The 18,998-nt window shown below is 40.7% G+C and overlaps 1 protein-coding gene across 2 annotated transcripts in view; it reads right to left on the reverse strand.

Moving 5' to 3' along the window:
• KCTD3 (potassium channel tetramerization domain containing 3) overlaps window positions 1-18,998 on the reverse strand; it is a 53,585-nt gene that overhangs the window by 15,370 nt on the left and 19,217 nt on the right. For both annotated transcript variants that reach the window (XM_045983055.1, XM_045983054.1), the window contains exons 9-12: window positions 18,619-18,809; window positions 8,589-8,704; window positions 1,556-1,643; window positions 1,322-1,438 (exon numbers count right to left, since the gene is read on the reverse strand). In XM_045983055.1, coding sequence (XP_045839011.1) covers window positions 1,322-1,438; window positions 1,556-1,643; window positions 8,589-8,704; window positions 18,619-18,809 — 512 coding nt within the window. The remainder of the gene's footprint in view (window positions 1-1,321; window positions 1,439-1,555; window positions 1,644-8,588; window positions 8,705-18,618; window positions 18,810-18,998) is intronic.

Consider the following 18,998-nt stretch of genomic DNA (forward strand, 5'->3'; position numbering starts at 1 on the left):
GAGAACCTTTTAGCTTTAATAGTTATTCTGCCGGATTCACCCGAAAGCACCTGAGTCAGAAGAGAAGCAGCACACCGCAGCAAACGCTTCTAACCAAAAAGGTCACCCCGTTCTCCCCCTGCCACTGCAAGGTTTTTCCTCCCTTTTTAATTCCACTGAAAAGAAAAGCACATCTCATTCTATCGCAGGGGACAGCGAACTTTCCGGAAAAGGCTAGAAGGCAAACATGTCGAACTTTCTACGCCATACTGTCTGTCACAACCCCTCAACTCTGACAACTGCTGCACAAAAGCAGCCAACATGTAAGACCATGTTACGGACCCACCGCAGCACAAGACAGCTGAAATCCTACTGTAATATTAATCAAAATCATCTGCATACATTAGAATTATTGCCACTGAAGATCACTTCCTTCAATGAAACCAGTAAAGTGATGATTTTATAGGAGTACCACATTCAAATATATTAATATTGCTAGACACATTACTATTTCCTATAATTCACTACAGATAAATTTTAAGTTTCTCACTTATGTTTTCTTTCAATCTGGAATGTAAAAATATAAAAACGCAAAAATTCTTAATAAAATTTCATTGCACTGGCCTTGGAAAGACTGAAAGCTACAGATACTAAACCTCCAAATAAGATGTTTTTTTCCATAACAAATTAAAATCTTTCCAAGGAAATAAGGCAATTTCCAACAGTGATTAATAGTCTGAAAGCTTTCTCACTTTTAGTTAAAAAAAATAAAAAGCTCCCGGGACACCTGGGTGGCTCAGTGGGTTGAGCCTCTGCCTTCGGCTTGGGTCATGGTCTCAGGTCCTGGGATCAAGCCCCGCATCGGGCTCTCTGCTCAGCAGGGAGCCTGCTTCCCTTTCTCTCTCTCTGCCTGCCTCTCTGCCTACTTATGATCTGTCAAATAAATAAATAAAATCTTAAAAAAATAAAAAATAAATAAAAAATAAAAAATAAAAAGCTCCCAATTTCAAAACAAAATCAGCTACGGTAAATAGGAAGGTAAATGTACAGATTTTTTTTTTTTTTTTTTTACTAACTTTAGTTCTAAATACTGCAATATTTTACTTAAATATAACTCAGAAGAGGAAAAGTCCTAATTTCTGACCTCAACTTATGCTTGTTTATGGGTCATGTTTGGCTTCAATATATAACCAAATATAGACTTCAGACTGAGAGATGAGATCCTCCAAACTGCAGTTCTCAAAAAGAAACTATTATTAGTTTTAGCATAATAAACCAATAAATAAACCATACATTCTCAAAAAAAGGTCAAGAATTTATAAGAACTTTGCCGGGTACTAACTTGTTTTGGGTGTGAGGTAAACGCTGAGCGCCGTAATGGCATCATTTGAAGGATCGTGGTAAAGCTCGGTTACAAGAAGATCATTATCCTTCATTCTCAAAGGAAACTTCTGCATATCTAAAACAAACATTTTAAGTATTAAAATAGTGCATCTACTTATCATTTTTAAAAGTAGTATTTTATTTTTTAAAAAATCACATTAAACAGGACCAGGCTACATGTCCACACATTTACCTATGTAGTATATGGATCCGTTGTTACATCCCAGCAGCAGGAATGAGCCAGCTGTGTCGTAACTCGTTATAGGAACGACATCTTGAACCTGACGTAGGAAGATTATTATTGGATGTTAGGTATTAATTATCATTTACTTTTCCTGCTCAATTTGCCGAAAATCTTGACTCTTAACTACAACAAAACAAAACAAAACAAAAAACTCACTAGGGCTGTCTGACTGAGTAAAGCAAGGAACTCAATCATGAGTTCGAGTATCATGAGTCTGAGCCCCACACGGGGTTTGGAGATTATTAATTAAAAAAAAAAAGAAAGAAAACCTAGGGCTCCTGGGGTGGCTCAGTGGGCTGAGCCTCTGCCTTCAGCTCAGGTCATGATCCCAGGGTCCTGGGATCAAGCCCCGTACTGGGCTCTCTGCTCAGTGGGGAGCCTGCTTACCCCCCCGCCCCGCCTGCCTCTCTGTCTACTTGTGATTTGTCTGTCAAATAAATAAATAAAATCTTTAAAGAAATTTAAAAAAATAAAATAAAATATTTTTTTAAAAAAACCCTAACATCTAAACAGTGCTTAGAAAGTTACTTTTACACACAAACACACTCCACAGGGAACTCTGGATAATTCATCCCTGAATCTTTGACAAGATGCTTCCTCCACCTTCCTTCTACTGAAGACCCTACCTGTTTCCTAGGAAATGGCAAGACAAAAATTCCCCTTAAACTTTTATTTTCTTAAAATACTGGAATAAAAACAACAGCTTCCCAAGCAAATCAGTCTACTTAAAAATTAATAACTGCCTGTACCTGCGCTACCAGAAAAGCAAAGGGCACAGTTCTACTACAAAGCAAACAACCGATGTGTTTTAGAGCAGGGGCAATTAAGAAAGTTGACAATGCATCTTCCTACTCAGGGCTTGGCAGGAGATGCCTGGGCAACTGCAGAGCCGACACTGAAGTGAACTACTTCCCATGCATCGGCTTCTGGCTCAGAGGAGAAAGCGGACTGGATGAGGGATGCGAGATTTCACACTTGCTCTGTAAGAGCTCGTCAGCTGGAGGGCGAGAAAGAAACCTGAGAGCAAGAGAGGCAAGAAAAGACAATCACAGTGTGATGGGCGCTGCAACAGTGTGTGCGATACCATCAGAGGAGGGAGCATTCTCTGCTCCGTCCCATGCGGGGAGAAGGGCAAAGATCAAGAAGAGTTCAGGAAGGAAGTGAAACTTGAAAATCGAAGAAGGGAAGGGCATGTCTGACAGAACACCGAGTGTGTCCGCGCACCATCTGGGTCCCTTCTAAATGAAAGGAACACGTTTAACCAAAAGCTAAAACTTGGAAGTAATGATTCCGAGAAAGCTGTAGACACATGACCCTCGCTTCTATGTGGACCTTCTGGGGTCACACACAGCAATAGCACAGATTCAGTCACCACCCCCTGTGCTGACCCCAGGTCAGGGTCTCATCAGAGCCAACAAGTTCGTCGAGAGCGACACAGAGCTTTTCACTCATGTGAGTAAAGACGTCTGGGGAATGGAGGGAAGACGACTTTAACGCCAGTGACCAGTTTCCTCATGCCAAGTTCATTTCTTGGGTTCTAACACTCCAGAAAGAGCTTCAACCGCTACCCCAGAATCTTCAGAGTGGGAGGAGGGGGACAGATAAGGGCACGAGATTCCTGTCCCTTTAGGTCCCCTTTCCACGCAAGAGGCAGCACCTGCAGGATCCCAGGGCACAGCTCAGACAAACATTTCTACCGTCTGTTCTCCAGAACCATGGGCTCTAGGGTTAGAGCCTTCCCACTTCTCTTTCTGCAACCCTTGCCCAAATCCTGCTCTGCCTTCAGGCCTCCCTCTCAGTACAAGAGAATGGGGAAAGCATGGGACCAGTGAGGTTACAGGAGTTGGGAATGAACTCTCTCCCAGCATAAGTGAGTCGGTCATTCTGTGGCCTCCTCTTCTTTACCCGAACAACTTCACATCGAGAACCTGAGGAACCGTACTGATGCAGGGATGTGGCTGAGTCAGGACGGTCACAAAGCTAGGATGGAAGTGGATTTTCCCTCTAAGGCGGCACACAGTGATGATCATCTCTTATGTACAAAATTAAATGATAGGTAATTTGAAAACAATCAGTCTAAAAAAAAATCAATCTATGTTCCCAAGCAATACAAGGCCCCTAGTCTTTCAACCAGTATCTACCTAGGTCATCATCATTTTTAACAGCATGTTTTAACCCTCATCCATGACTTACTAAATAATCACTTATTTAGTTTACCAGCCTATCGATTTCTTTGCTGATGTTCATTTCATCCCAATCCCTCCCCCTTCAAAGTATAAATAAATATCCCTCTTATCAAAGGGCATTTATTTTATTTTATTTATTTATTTTAGGTGGAGGCGGGGGAGGGAGGGAGGGAGAGAACAAGAGAAGTGGGAGGGACAGAGGGGAGAAAGACAGGGAGATGGGGCAGACTCCCCAGTGAGCAGGGGAGCCTGACGGGAGGGGGCAGGGCCTCGGTCTCAGATTCTGAGATCATGACCTGAGCCAGAATTAAGACTCGGACATTTAACCGACTGAGCCACCTATGCGCTCCGAGGAGCATTTCTTTAGTGGCTTTTTCATTGAAGATTATAAGTTTAAGCAAAAAAAAAAAGAACAAAAACTAAAACATCTCTTTAAAAAAATCAATTTTCTTTTTTCTTTCTCAAATCAGATAAAATGATTTTGTGAAATTTTCATTAAGATCTTAATGAGGGCTTAGTCAGTGAAGCATCTGCTTTCGACTCAGGTCATGATCTCAGGGTCCTGGGATCAAGCACCGTGTCAGTCTCCCTGCTCAGCGGGAATCTGCTTTTCTTTCTCTCTCTGTCCTCCCTGACTCCTGCTCTCTCCCTCCCTCCTTCTTGTGCTAATAAATAAATTCCTTAAAAATAAAATAAAATTCTACTGAAGCTGTCCTAGGGAGCCTGGGTGGCTCAGTCAGTTAAACTCCTGATTTTGGCTGAGGTCCTGATCTCAGGGTTCTATGACGGGAGCCCAGCATGGGGGTCCGCACTGGGTGTGGAGCCTGCTTACGAGTCTCTCCCTCTCCCTCTCCGCCCCTCCCACCTTACGGAAGCTGTCCTAATAAAAACCGCTACACCAACAATTTCACAACAGCCTGCAGAACTTACACACATACACACTCTCTCTTAGTCATCTGATTTACAGACTTCAAATCCATCCTGATGTATGTACAACAGCTGTCCTGTGTACTTTGTGCGTTACTCATGGGCAGAACCTTTGCTGAAGGCCAGACAGAACCTACTCAACCAGAGTCACACAACCAGAGTCACAGCCGTCCCAGGAGCCAGCCTCAGGACAGGAGTGTCGGGTGAGATCTGCATTTCAGTCGCTGAGACTTCATTACACACGGTCTCTGCTCTGCACTACAACGAAATTCATCCACTGGCCTAAGAGGCTTGTTTGCTGCATGAATGCTCAACTTTCCCAAGGACTTCCTGAAATGCAGTAACAAATCTCTCTGTCAGATACGTTCTGAGCTCATGGGGATACCAAACAAGGAGCAGCGGGTTACACCGGGAACTAAAAGCTTAAGAATAAAGGATGCTGGTACTTCTCAGGATCCCAAAGATACAAAAACGTTTACATGTAGTTTTGAAAACACTGGTTAAAAAAGACAAACAAAAGATAATAAGGAAGTTCTTTACCTGAGTGGTTTTACAGATGGTATAGCCTCCCTCACCCACTAAAAGCTTTGACTTGACAGAATTAGTCCAATAAGCTACCTGAAAGCAAATCTTCCATTAATTGTAAAAATAAACATTCCTCTTTACAGAAATATCAGCAGCTGAAGCATCCACCCACCTTTCTTCGACCTACGCTCTGGATCCACTGAAACCAGCCCTTCCTACTCTCCTCGGCCCGTTGCTGTGTGACAACCATCATGCCTCCGGCTGCGCCCATACGGAAGGCGCACTCCAGCTAGTATTTTTTTTCCTACAAACAGGACTTCTTTCCCTCATCTAACATAAAACCTAATTTTCTCTCACCATCAGCCCCAGATCTCAGGAATGCTGCTCTACAAGCTCAACCCATCGTGACACTCAACCACCATTTATTTCTACCTGGACTGTAACATCCCGATCAACCCATCATCTCTGCTAGGATCCGGGCATCTGGGCCACAGGTGCTTTCCTTCTTACTCTCTACTACTCTCCTGGCACCTTACCGGACATACCGACCGCCCTTGCAGCTCGCTGAGTCCTAGATCTGACACTGTCACCTTCAAGTCAGCTGCACATTAGGATCACTGAGAACTGTCCCAGCTCCAAAATCTTAAATGTTTCTCATCTCTGCAACCCCTGATACCTACTGCCACTTCTTTCTCTTCCTCTGAATTTTCGTTCTTCAGCACTCCTTTCTTATTCTGTCCGAGAAAGACGTAGCTCTGGTCTCTGCCAGGCAAACCCCTCTACACGGTTTTAAATCTCACATGCTCCTGACTTCCATGGGACTAGAAATCCTCTCCACTCTTTCACTCTGTGTGTGCTTTCTCCGACAACTCCCCTCTCTGACTACAAGCATGCTCGAGTTTCTCACGTCCTAGAGAAAACATGAAATAAAGCAATGAACATCTTTACCACAATCTAGCCTCAATCTTCAAGCTATCACTTTGTTTCCCTGCTTTCCTTCACCAAACTTCTTGAAAGGTTAACTCTGAATTTGCTATCTCTAATCTCTGATCTTAATTCCCCAGTTCCCACAAGGTGGCTTTCTCCAACCAAACCTAATTATATTTGCAAATCATACCCAAGACTAATGTCACTTCTCAGTCGTATCACATATGTCCCTTTGTGGTTTCCTATCTTGTCCCCTGAAATGCTAATGTTTCCCAGAGTTCTAACTCTGTCTTCCTATGTACATCCACTTAACAGAAAACCTTATCCACTCTTATTTTTCAGCTATCACGGAAGTATTGTAGTTTCCAAGTAACTTCTTCCTAGCCCTTTCTTGGCTCCTAAGTGTCAAAGGGGTACTCCCCAAATGTGTAGTGAACACCTGCACTTGGATACCCTCAGGAATATCAAAGTAAACATGTATCACCAATCTAATTATTCCTCACACTGTCCCCCACTATATCTGCTTCTCTTCCTATGTTCCATTTATCGCTATCTGTCAAAACTAGGACTCCAAAACTTGAAATACAGCTCATCTCTCTCCTTCTTTAATTTCCATACCCAAACCAGGTATCAATCCTGTAACTTTAGGAAGGTTTATGAAATGTTTTTCAAAGAGTCTCATCTTTGCCATCTCTACCACCGCTGTCTTTAGTCAAATCTCTCCACTCCATTGTGGCATTACCCTCCTCATCTCCGGCCCAGCTTTCATACTGGTTATCCCTGTGACTTCCTAAAACATGGATCTTATCATGTTACTCTTTGCTTAAAGTACTTTAACTTTTCCTCTCCTTCAGAATTAGGTAATAACTAATAACCCTTTTATACTCCTCTTGTTCCACCCAAGTACTTGAGATCATTTAGCTTGCTATCTTCTCTGAAAAGGCTTTGTACGTTCACAAGGTCTGTGTTTCACTCGGGGAAAAGAAGTCTGCCTGGACTACTGTTCCCAAAGCATGGAACTTAAAACATTTCAGAGAAATGAAGAAATGTCAAACCACAGTTTAAATACTCACTCATTTTCCGAAGTAATTTAAAATTCTTGGAAATATAATCAAATCTGTATCTAGAAGTAAACTGCCACTACAAATAAATATTCTGTGTAATCAAAAATAGAAACAAAAAATGGGCAGAGGATCTAAGCAGACATTTCTCCAAAGACCTACAGATGGCCAACAGGTGCCTGAAAACATGCTCCACATCATTCATCATCAGGGAAATGCAAATCAAAACCACAATGAGCTACCACCTCACATCTGTCAGAATAGCTATTATTGAAAAGACAAGAAATAACAAGTATTGGCAAGGATGTGGAGAAAAAGGGCCCCTCGTGCATTGTTGGAGAAGGTAAACTGGTGTAGCCACTATGGAAAACAGAAAGGAGGTTTCCCGAAGGATTAAAAATAGAATGACTACGTGATCCAGCAATTCCACTTCTGGGTATGTATCTGAAGTAAATGAAAACACTAACTCAGAAAGATATCTGCACCCCCATGTTCACCGAGGCATTATCTAAAACAGCAAAGATAAAGAAACAGCCTAAGTGTCCATCAATGGATGAAGAGATAAAGAACATGTAGTATATATATATAATGGAATATTATTCAACCACACACACACAAAAAAGAAATCATGTCATTTACAATAATATGAATGGACCTTGAGGGCATTATGCCTAATGAAATAAGTCACACAAATTCCTATGATCTACTTACCTGGAATCTAAAAACAAACAGGTAAACAAAACAAAATAAAAACTAATCAATAGGCAAAACAGCCCGGTAGTTGCCAGAGGCAGGGGGTGGAGGGTGGGCCAAATGATACAAGTTGCCAACAAAAAAAAAAAAAAAGAAAGAAAAGAAAAAAGAAAAAAGAAAAAAGTCAGTGCCTGGTTGGCTCAGTCCATAGAGCGCCGGACTCTTGATCTCAAGGTTGTGAGCTCAAGACCCTAATGGATGTGGAGCCTACTTGGAAAAAAAAAAAAAAAAGATACAAACTTCCAATTATAAAATAAGTCATGGGGATGTAATGTACAGCATGACAACCGTAGTTAATACTGTATTGTATATGTGAAAGTTGCTAAGAGATTAAATCTTAAAAATTCTCATCATAAGAAGGAAAAAACCATATAACTGAATATGGTGAAAGATGTTAACTAGGATTTATTGTGATCGTTTTGCAATATACACAAATTACCAAATCATTATGCTATACATTTGGAACTAATATAATGTATGTTAATTACACCTCAATAAAAAATAATAAGACACTATGAATTCCACAAAAATAAAGCAAATACATAATCAGCAGGACTTTCAGAAACACTTTCATTTCTGTAATATGCTTTAGTTAAAACTAACCTGCCAGTGCTGAGTGACAGCATTCCACACTCCCACTTTCCCTGTATGACTCGTCGCCACCAGCTGGTTTCCGATGAAGAAGAGAGCATCTACAGGAACGCCAAGGCTGAACACTCCTTAAATGAGAACAAAAAATAAAGAGGTTGAACAGTCACTGTCTCTAGAATTATTCAAAACCCAGATCAGAAACATTATGAAGGTAACGAATTTAAACTTGTTTTCATTTCTGTAAGTGACAAGCTAGACACTTTGGGGACCAAAACCAAGAAACTCAGTAAGCTCTGAGCAGTTTGCACAACTAACAGATAAAATCTGCCCTGAGGAATCTAACACTGATAAAACACCGTATTATCTGAAGCTGTGGTTCCCACACTTGGGTGACCATCAAAATAACTGGGTGGATTTATAGTGAGTAGAATAAAAAAAAAAAAAAATCCTAAGATTCATCCAAGGCCTGCTAAATCAGAAAACCCAGGACATTTTTATAAAATCTGTAACAGGTTTAGCTATAGCTTGCTAATGAAGTGGGAACCACTGATCTAAAGACACAGACTTAACACCCTCAACCATCTAGAATGTTTCTAGAAATCCAGACACGGACACACACACACACACACACACACACACACAAAGGGAAAAAAAAAATCTTACTAAAAACCAAAAAACATTCAGAACTTTACTCAGAATTTTAAACTCCTTGGTTCCCAGCATTGCAGATCTCAATTTAATTCATTTTAGTAGGCCATGGAATTGAGCAACATTAGAAGACAGGGTATTACTAGGTACATACGGTTTAAAAGAGAAAAAAATATAAACAACCAATTACGACATAAATCCAACAGCAGCTGAAGGATGCACAAGGTTAAGCAACATCACAAGGAGTAAATGGGGTAAGAAAAATGGGTTTGAAGATATTTCTTAGAAAAGAAGCCACCTGAGTTGAATTTTTTTAAAAGGAGAATGGTTCATCACATGGGGGTCAGGAATGGGCAAGTCCAGGGAATCAAAGAAAGGGGAGAGGGGATGTAGGTGAAGGGGGTTGTTAAGGAGCAAATATCCCCATTAATAGCAAAGATCCAGGAATATTTAAAAGAGAGAATTCTAGGGTCACCCTGGTATGGCATTATGTCCCTTTCCAGCTGTTTCTGGACAGTACATAATAGGAACACATGCAGCATAAGGCTTTGGAGACTCATGGGAAGAAACAAACCAATTAATTCCAACTGCGCATGTATTAAAAGCATAAGCCAGAAAAGATAACTGATTTCTTTTGACTCTTACACCAGTGCGGGGTATTTCTCTTTCTGTTCAGAACTTTACCACATACAAGACAAAACAAGCAGCAATAAAGAACACCTTGAAAATTCTTAACCGGGGCGCCTGGCTGGCTCAGTCAGCAGAGCGTGACTCTTGCTTATGAGGGTTTTGAGTTCAAGCTCTGTATCGGGTGTAGAGATTTCTTAAAAATAAACCTCCCCCCCCAAAAATTCTTAAAAAAAAAAAAAAAAGAAAAGAAAGAAAAAGAAAAAAATTTTTTTTTTAGATTTTCTTTATTTGACAAAGAGAGAGAGATCACAAGTAGGCAGAGACACAGGCAGAGCTCTAGAGAGAGAGAAGCAGGCTACCTGCCGAGCAGAGAGCCTGATGCAGGGCTCGATCCCAGGACCCTGAGACTGTGACCTGAGCCAAGGCAGAGGCTTTAACCCACTGAGCAACCCAGGTGCCCCAAGAAAAGAAAATTCTTAAACAATCTTGAAAAACCCAGGCCTGTAGCAGGAGGAAACCTGATAAATACCGGGGGGGGGGGGGGGGGGGGAGAGTATGCTATGGATGTTTTCTATATATTTTTAAAAATTTATGTAAAATATGCATTTATACACATGAATTATATCATCTTAGACCAACTGGTAAACCAAAAAAAACCCAGCAAAATAACACACAACAAACATACAAAAAACTAATAAACTCTTTAGCCAGATTAGCTGAGAAATAAGCTTGCCACTTCAAAGCAGAAAATCGTCATTTCACACCCAATTTTAGGAAGTCTTTTAATTTTGATGCCAAACAATGGTTCAGAACATATGAACCAACTATACTCAGGACTATGGCCCACGTGAAAGGTAGAAATAAAAAACAAGAAAACCAACTACTAACATCTAACATTACTCTAGAGAAGGATGAGGTTCTGGGAAATCAAGGAAGACATTCTGAATGATCTCAAGAAATTTAAAGTGTCACTCCTAGTTAGGCTCAACAATCTTGGCCACTATCCACAGGGAAGACACAGTACAAGTAATGACAAGTTCCTGTCTTCGGGGACCCTTTCAGCAGAATATTGCTTATAGCAGCAATCCCACAGCGCTGCCTTACACAGGTTATAATGAAAGGAGCCCAACCTCTGGAAGCGCTCTATCACGGACATAGCAGCCCTAGCAATTTTCTTTGGATGGTGTTGTCAAGTTCTGAAGAACATTTGTAATAATAAATGGTTTCTTTTACTGGACGTGAACAAATTACTATGTACCATCTCATAACATAGCGGCCTACCACACTGGCCTTTGAAAACAAAGGAAGGCACAAAACCTCCTTCTCTTACGGGTCTGTTACAAGTGGCTACTTGAAAAAAAGGTGGGGAAAAAAGAAATCACCACTTAATTTCTCTCTGTATAATTACCAGTATATCATAATTTGAATAGGTAACATTAAAATTTTTTTTTCTAAAGCTGTCAGGGAGGATTTCCATGCCAGTTATGATGGAATAAAGACGGCATCAGATTACCCCTTATGGGGCGGCAACAACAAAGTGGCCCGAGTCCATGAGGCAGCTGTTTTAGATATAGGGCAACAGGCAGCAGAAGGCTGAAAGCTGGGAAACAGCCAAGAGAAGGCCTGCATTCACCCACAGGGAGGGGAGATCCAGTGCAGATGCTCTCCCTGAATGGAAGAGTCTGAGACCAGAGTGCACAGCTGCTGAGGTGACTAGAACCTGTGAGCAAGGTAGAAGGGAGGGTTCAACGACACCAGGACGGGAGTGGGGATGGCACAGAGGTTGCACAGGGGACACCAAAAATGTCTCCAGACATTTCCACATGCTCCCTGGGGGTTTCCTATGCCTTCGCAGAGGCTGGACTGCACCTGGGCAGGAGAAGCATCCCCCAAAATAGGAGAGACGCTGTCACAGGACTGAGCGCTGAGTGGAGGTAACAGAGGTGAGTACACAGGTAGACGCCAGTAGTTCCAGCTCAGCAGGAATGGAAAACCCTTGCTGAACACCTGAGACATTCCTCAGTAAAGACTCCGAAAACCCAACACTTTAGGAGTAAGGACCACACCCCTGAAAAGGAGCCAAGCCCTGAAATAAATGAGCAGAGGGAGGCTACCTCCCCTTAACGAAGCATAACAAGCCCAGCAGGATCAGGAAGATCCTCCAGTAATGTAATTGCCTGCCGGGACAAAACTCACGTATTTTAAAGGAAGACGATATCCCATGTCCCCTACATACTGCATCATGCAAATGACCAGCATAAAATCAAAACTTACTAGACATGTAAAGCAGAAAAATGTGACCCAAAATAAAACCATGACATGATCCAGATATTGGAATTAAAGTAAAAAACAAAAAAACAAAAACAAAAAAAAAACTGAAACAGCTTTAATGAATATGTTAGATTTAATATAAAGTAGACCGTAATGAGTAAAAAGGTAAGAAATCTCAGGAGAGAAACAAACTAAAATGGAATCAAGAGTTAACTTTAGAGCTTAAAAGTCCTGTATCTAGAACAAAAAACTCGATAGTTGGGCTTAACTTCAGAGTGAATACTGAAGAAAATAGGTAAAATACATTAAAGACAGATAAAAAATTTTATCTAAAGAATGAGGAATAAAGAAATAGGAAACAACAAAATAGTGCTTCAGTGATCTCAAGGCCAGTATCAAGTGGTCTGATAGAGAACTGAGTCCTAAAAAGAAGAAAGAAGGAGAAGAGAAAGGGATAGGCGTTGGAGTGAAGGAGGAAGTGAGGGGGGAGGGAGGAAGACAGGGAGATACATACACTGAGAACTCCCTTGGTTGTGCCAATCAAAACTGTCTCCAGACATTTCCACATGCTCCCTAGGGGATAATATTACCCCTGGCTGCAAACTTCTAATCTGGAATATATAAAGAACTATTACAAATCAATGACAGGATGGCAAACTCATAAAAAGAGAACAATGATTTAAAGACACTTCCCAAAGGAAATAACACAAATGGTCAATAAGCACATGAAAAGATGCTCAGTATCATTCAGCAACAGGGAAATGTAATGAAAACCACCATTAAAATCACTGCATACTCATCCCAGCTAGCAGAAATGTAAAACAGTACACTTGCTTTGGACACAAGTTTGTAAGTTTCTTCTGACACTAAACATTCACTTTTCATATGATACAGAAATTCCACTGCTAGGTATTTATCTTGAGAAAACCTATTCACAAAACAAAAAGAAAACACGTCCAGAGAAAGACTTTTTCTTGGATTCCTAACACTTCTGCACTGGAAATAATCCAAATGTCCACCAACACATAAATGGACAAATTCCGGCACACTAATCAAGGGACTATTACTCAGCAATAAAAAGGAACGGACCACTGATACATACAATAGGGATGAATTTCAGAAATGCTGTGTTCAATGAAAGAAGACAGACACAAAAGAATACATGCCATGTAATTCCACGCATGAAATTCCAGACAAAGCAAATCCAATCCATGGTGACACAAAACCTCAACTATGTATACAATGGAGTTTATGCTGAAAACCTCAACTATGTATACAATGGGGTTTATGCTGAATACCTGCTTTCCATTTGGAAATCTGGACCCTTATTATGTGCTAGACAGAGGGTGCCTATGTGTGAGCCCCAGAAATAGACCTGGGCACCAAGTGTCTAATGAGCTTCTGTGGTAGCCATTACACAGGTAGTGTTATACAATTCATTGCTGGAGAAGTGTTTCTAGCTTCCACTAGACTTCACCCTCCATGTCTTAACGCTGATTTTGCTTATATTTTTTGTTGTAAGAAATCATAACTCTAAGTAGCTCCTGCTGAATCCTATGAGTCCTCCTAGGAAATCAATGAACCTGAAAGTGGTCTTAGGGATCCCTCACACAAACATAATTCTGAAGTTCAAGAGGAAGGTTTCACATGAGATACACGAACATGCAAGTCATCAGCACACAGAATGCAAAGTCATTAGTCTATGATATCACTAACAATAAATACGAAAGAAAGATGAAATCCAAGGACTGAACTCTGGGGCATGCCAACATTGTGAAATCAGTCAAATGAGGAAGAACTATTACAGGAACTGAGAAGAAACAGAGAAGTAGGATAAAAATCAGGATTACAAGGTATCTTGGAAGCCAAAGGAGGAAAGACTTCAAAAAGAATCATTAACCATATCAAATGTATCAAGTGACTGCTCTAAAGTTTTAATAAGATGAGACTAGGAATCGATCATCGGATTTAGCAGAGAACAGACCACAGGTAGTACTAACAAGAGCAATTTTACGAAGTGGTGTGGGCGAAAGAACGATTAGATCAACTTCAGAAAAGAACAAAAGAAACAGACAGAGAAACAAGACCAGGTCACTCTTTTTTTTTTTTTAAAGATTTTATTTATTTATTTGACAGAGAGATCACAAGCAGACAGAGAGAGAGGAGGAAGCAGGCTCCCTGCTGAACAGAGAGCCCGATGCGGGGCTCGATCCCAGGACCCTGGGATCATGACCTGAGTCGAAGGCAGAGGCTTTAACCCACTGAGCCACCCAGGTGCCCCAGACCAGGTCACTCTTTATCTTCTGCTTCAGGAAAACAGAAAAATGGAGCAAGAACTGCAAGAGACTGGAGGGTAGTTTTGTTGTTATTCTTAACAGAGAATTACAGCATGGTTGTGTGCTGGTGGAAATGATCCAAGAGTGAGACGCTTTTACAATGAAGGAGAATGAAGAAACAGCTACTGGAACAATGTCGCTGCACAGGTGAGAGCAAACAGGATCTAGTCTACAGCTAAATACAAAGAGTTGGCCTTAGATTAAAGCAGAGACCATTTAATCACAGTGACAAACAGGACAATAGAGTATATGAGCACAGATACACACAGATGGCCAGATGGGATTTGATTTTCTCTATTTTCTCAATGGGAAGGACACAGTGTTAGAATTCTAAAGAAAAGGAAAACAGCTGAAATAGTCATTCAGGAGAGTGACAGAACTGACAAGGATAATGCCATAGGTTTTCTGGGTTGCATTTAGAGGCCCACTTCAGGGTAGAGTTCATGAATTGAGACTAAGTATTATTTTGTGTGTGTGTATGCATTTTTCTTCTCTCATCCTAGTTATTCAGGTGGAAAGGTGGATTTGGCCACGGTAGGGTTTTTTCCAGGTGAAAACAGCAAAGAAAGTGGTGCAGAAAAATTGAGGCTCTGTTGTAGGGTAACTGTAATGACAGAATCTAAACTTGATAAAAAGGGAAATAATAAGTGAAGATCTCAGTGTAGTCTGAGAATTTTTTGAGCTGGGGAACTAGAGCTGGTAACTTCAACGGAATAAAGGATAGAGACCCACAAGCAGCTGAACACTACACCAAGGACAAGTCCAGATGGCATGAGATCTGAAATCTAGGGAGGTAGGATGGGAACTTGGGAGAGAAGGAAAGGAAAATGGTCTAGAACAGTAATTCTCAAAGTGTGGTATGTGAACCTCTATGGGTCTCTGAGACACATTCTAGAAGTGTGAGAGGTCACGACTATTTTATGTAATATTAAAGAATTATTTACCTTTTTTGCTCTCATTATCTCAAGTATACAGAGGAATCTTCCAAACACTACATGACATGATGGGGTCATCATGACAGCTAACAGAATCTATGTGTTTACTCTTATATTTTCTAGAATTGTCTCTGTTGGTAGCTTTAGGATATAACTAACTTTTTAAGTCTCCCCAAGACTAACTTAGTTTGTTCTAAATACTTCCACCATGTTCTTACTGGATGTCTTCGGTTTTAGTTGCTATAATCTCTGTAATTGCATTTTTTGTCCAATAAATTATCTTAAAATCCAAATTTTCCTTGAGCCTACAAAGAAACACAACAAGAAAATAAGTACATTTTGCTGTGTTTTACAATATTACTATTAAAAATGCTCTGGAAACTTTCGTAAGTTTTTTGTTGTTGTTATAGTTTTAAGATTTTGCTTATTTATTTGACAGAGAAAGCACAAGCAGGGGGAGCTGCAGGCAGAGAGGGAGGGTGAAGAAGGCTCCCTGCTGAGCAGGGCTCCATCCCAGGACCCTGAGATCATGACCTGAGCCGAAGGCAGAGGCTTAACTCACTGAGCCACCCAGATGTACCACTTCCATAAATTTTTAAAATTTATCTGAAACTGTTTAAAATATTTTAAAATAAATTTATTTTAATACATTTTTCATCAACTTATTGAAGATTTTTGGCTTCAAAACCAAAATATTAGAACAGGTGCCTGCTCAACCCACAGCAGCACCACCCAAGCCTAAGGGCCAACAAATATATGTGACCTGGAAGGGGGCCTGGGCCAACACTGAGCCAAACAGGAAATGAATATTAGAAATACTAAAATATAAAAATTACCTTTCCCTCAACGTTATAGATGTTGATCCCCGGCCTCATTTGCGCTATGCAACAGGACATTTTTACATACTGTTGTAACGCCAGTTGTGGGTTCATGGAGACCAAATATTCAGAGTTTAAAGAAAAAAAATAATACTTTAAATGAAGATGTGAACAAAGTCTTTAAAGGCCAGAAACTGTTCTAAAATTTCACCCTGAGAATGAAAAAGGCCGTGAAGCACCTTCCAGGGTAAGTTATGGCCCCGCGGCATCTGGAGAGGCGCGCACCACTGCTGCGAAGCCGACACAGCCTTGAGACCTGACAACGCCGACGCCTGCTGGATGGGAGGTCAGTGCAAGAGGTCACCGCGCTGGCTCTTTGCCGTCACACAGTAAGGCCCTGAATTAAAGATGTGGGAGACGTGACACCTTGCCAACAGGACTACAAACAGATGAATACCCAGTCCTAGCCGACCCTGGTATTTTACTTCTATTCATCTGGCATGAGCACCAGCCAGTCATTAGAGATGTTTTGCGTGAATGTTTGGCCACAAACACATGAGGTGTTGAAATAGTCCAAGTGGTCAGAACTTTCCTGAGTCTCATGCTCTCCCCAAAACATCCGTGTTGACAGCTGCACTGACGGCGCACAGCAGTGTCGTGAAAATGGCGGGCGTCGTGGCACGAATGAAATGAGGGGAACCAAACTGTTCAGTATCTTCCAGTTCTGTGCCACACACGCTCAAGGAAAGAAAAGGAGGCCAGTTTAACTTCCGAATGTCCTTGATGAAGCAATGTGTATAAAAATTTGTACTATCTGGGGCACCTGGGTGGCTCAGTGGGTTAAAGCCTCTGCCTTCAGCTCGGGTCATGATCCCAGAGTCCTGGGATCGAGCCCCACATCGGGCTCTCTGCTCCATGGGGAGCCTGCTTCCTCCCCTCTCTCTCTGCCTGCCTCTCTGCCTACTTGTGATCTCTGTCAAATAAATAAATAAAAATATTAAAAAAAAATTTGTACTAACTAAATCTTAATTTAGTAAATACTAAATCTTAATTTGGTATGTGTTCTTACTATGCTGTGTGACTAAGTACAATATGTCAAGAAAAAGCGTCTTCTGGACACTGGAGCTGAGAGCTGACCTAGCTGTTCTTTTTACAGAACACCAGTTTTATTTGAAAGGATGACAAATTCTTCTAAGTCAGATTTGAGTACTTGGTAGACTTTCCTTAAAAGTGAACAAAGTAAGCTTTCATTTCAATGATAAAAATTCAACGTCTCAACTGAAAATTAGAATTTTGGAAAACTTATCTGCCACAGTCAATGTGATGGTTTCCCAATATGTAAGAATTCAGGGATGTGGTCAGTGGCTATAGTAATAAGTGTGATTTTGGGGGTTTTGGGGGGGGTACTGTACAATGAAAGATATCAACGTTTGGAAGATCTACATAGCTCAGTAAACCAACATTTTCCAAATGACCAATGCATGATGTCACAAAATCATGCATGGATAAAAGATCCAAGTATAAAACAGACTGATGAATTTTAATTTAACAGTATGCAAAATTCACTGACATGATTTCATATGTTTAGAACAGTGGCAAAAAAGAAAGTCCATGGTTATCTGAATAGACTGTAAAAATGTTTTTTCCAACTACATATCTGCATAAATTCAAATTTTCTTCATAAGGTTCAACCAAAAAACATAATGCAACACACAAATTCACAACCCGGCACCAGAACTCAATAAAACACTGAAGAGATTTACGAAACTGTAAACCAATGCCACTCTTCTCACAAACGTTTTTGGAAAACAAAGCTATTTTTCATTAAAATGTTATTCATGTTACCATGCAATGGGTTTATTATTGCTATTTTTAAACTAATTTATATTTATAAAAATTTCAGTCTTAATTCCCATTATGCTAAGTAACAGAAGATAGAATCTACACAAGCAAACTCTCTTAGTAGTCCTGAATGACAACAGTATACGGAGTAGTTCTGAGATTAAAAGGTCTGAGTATATCTGGTCTCGAAGCAACAAATGAGGAAAAGCAAGAAAGTTATTTACCCTATTTTCAGGCCCTAAAGCGTGAGGAACTGGAGAGAAAGCAGTCATCACTAACTGGGATCCAGGAAAAGCACATTCTCAGAAAGCAGCCAGGTTTCAGCTAGAGCATGTTGGTAGAAAGATTCTATCCTCGCTGCTAAAACACTAACTTTTTCCCCCTCTTCCAGATCTTTCCTCTCATATGGGGTGGTCCTATTACCACTGAACCCTGGCAAGATGATGTGGCAGCTCTCCTAAGTAATAGTCCAGGTTAGCTCTTATAAAGATGGGCAATCCTTCTTAAACTTCAGAATATTATGTGTACCAGCAAAATGTAGCATAAACAAGGTTTTCCCTACCAATTTCACTTCCGCTCCCTCCGTCCTGGACACTCCATAAGATGATGCTACTCTCTGAAGCAACAGCAACCATTTTGTCTTTGTCTCCATGTGGACCTCCAACCACTTTTGCATTTAAAGCTACTCGCTCAATAGTCCAGTCCAGATAAGGACTCGTAAACACTTGTTGCCATCCTGAAGATTCTTTGATTCTGTTAAGTAAGAATGGAAATGTAAGTTAGACTCAGCAGCAGTTAAGCAAATACAAAGAAATGTATCAAAAAATTTAATCACAGCTATATTTATTAAATATAAAATTTTGCCAGTGTTTTTCCTCTACAAAGCCAGACCGTTATTCCTAAGCTACCTTGTATTTATCCACAGAGGACACATAAAGCACT

This window comes from Meles meles, chromosome 17 (assembly GCF_922984935.1).
Source record: "Meles meles chromosome 17, mMelMel3.1 paternal haplotype, whole genome shotgun sequence".
In the NCBI taxonomy this organism is placed as follows: domain Eukaryota; kingdom Metazoa; phylum Chordata; class Mammalia; order Carnivora; family Mustelidae; genus Meles; species Meles meles.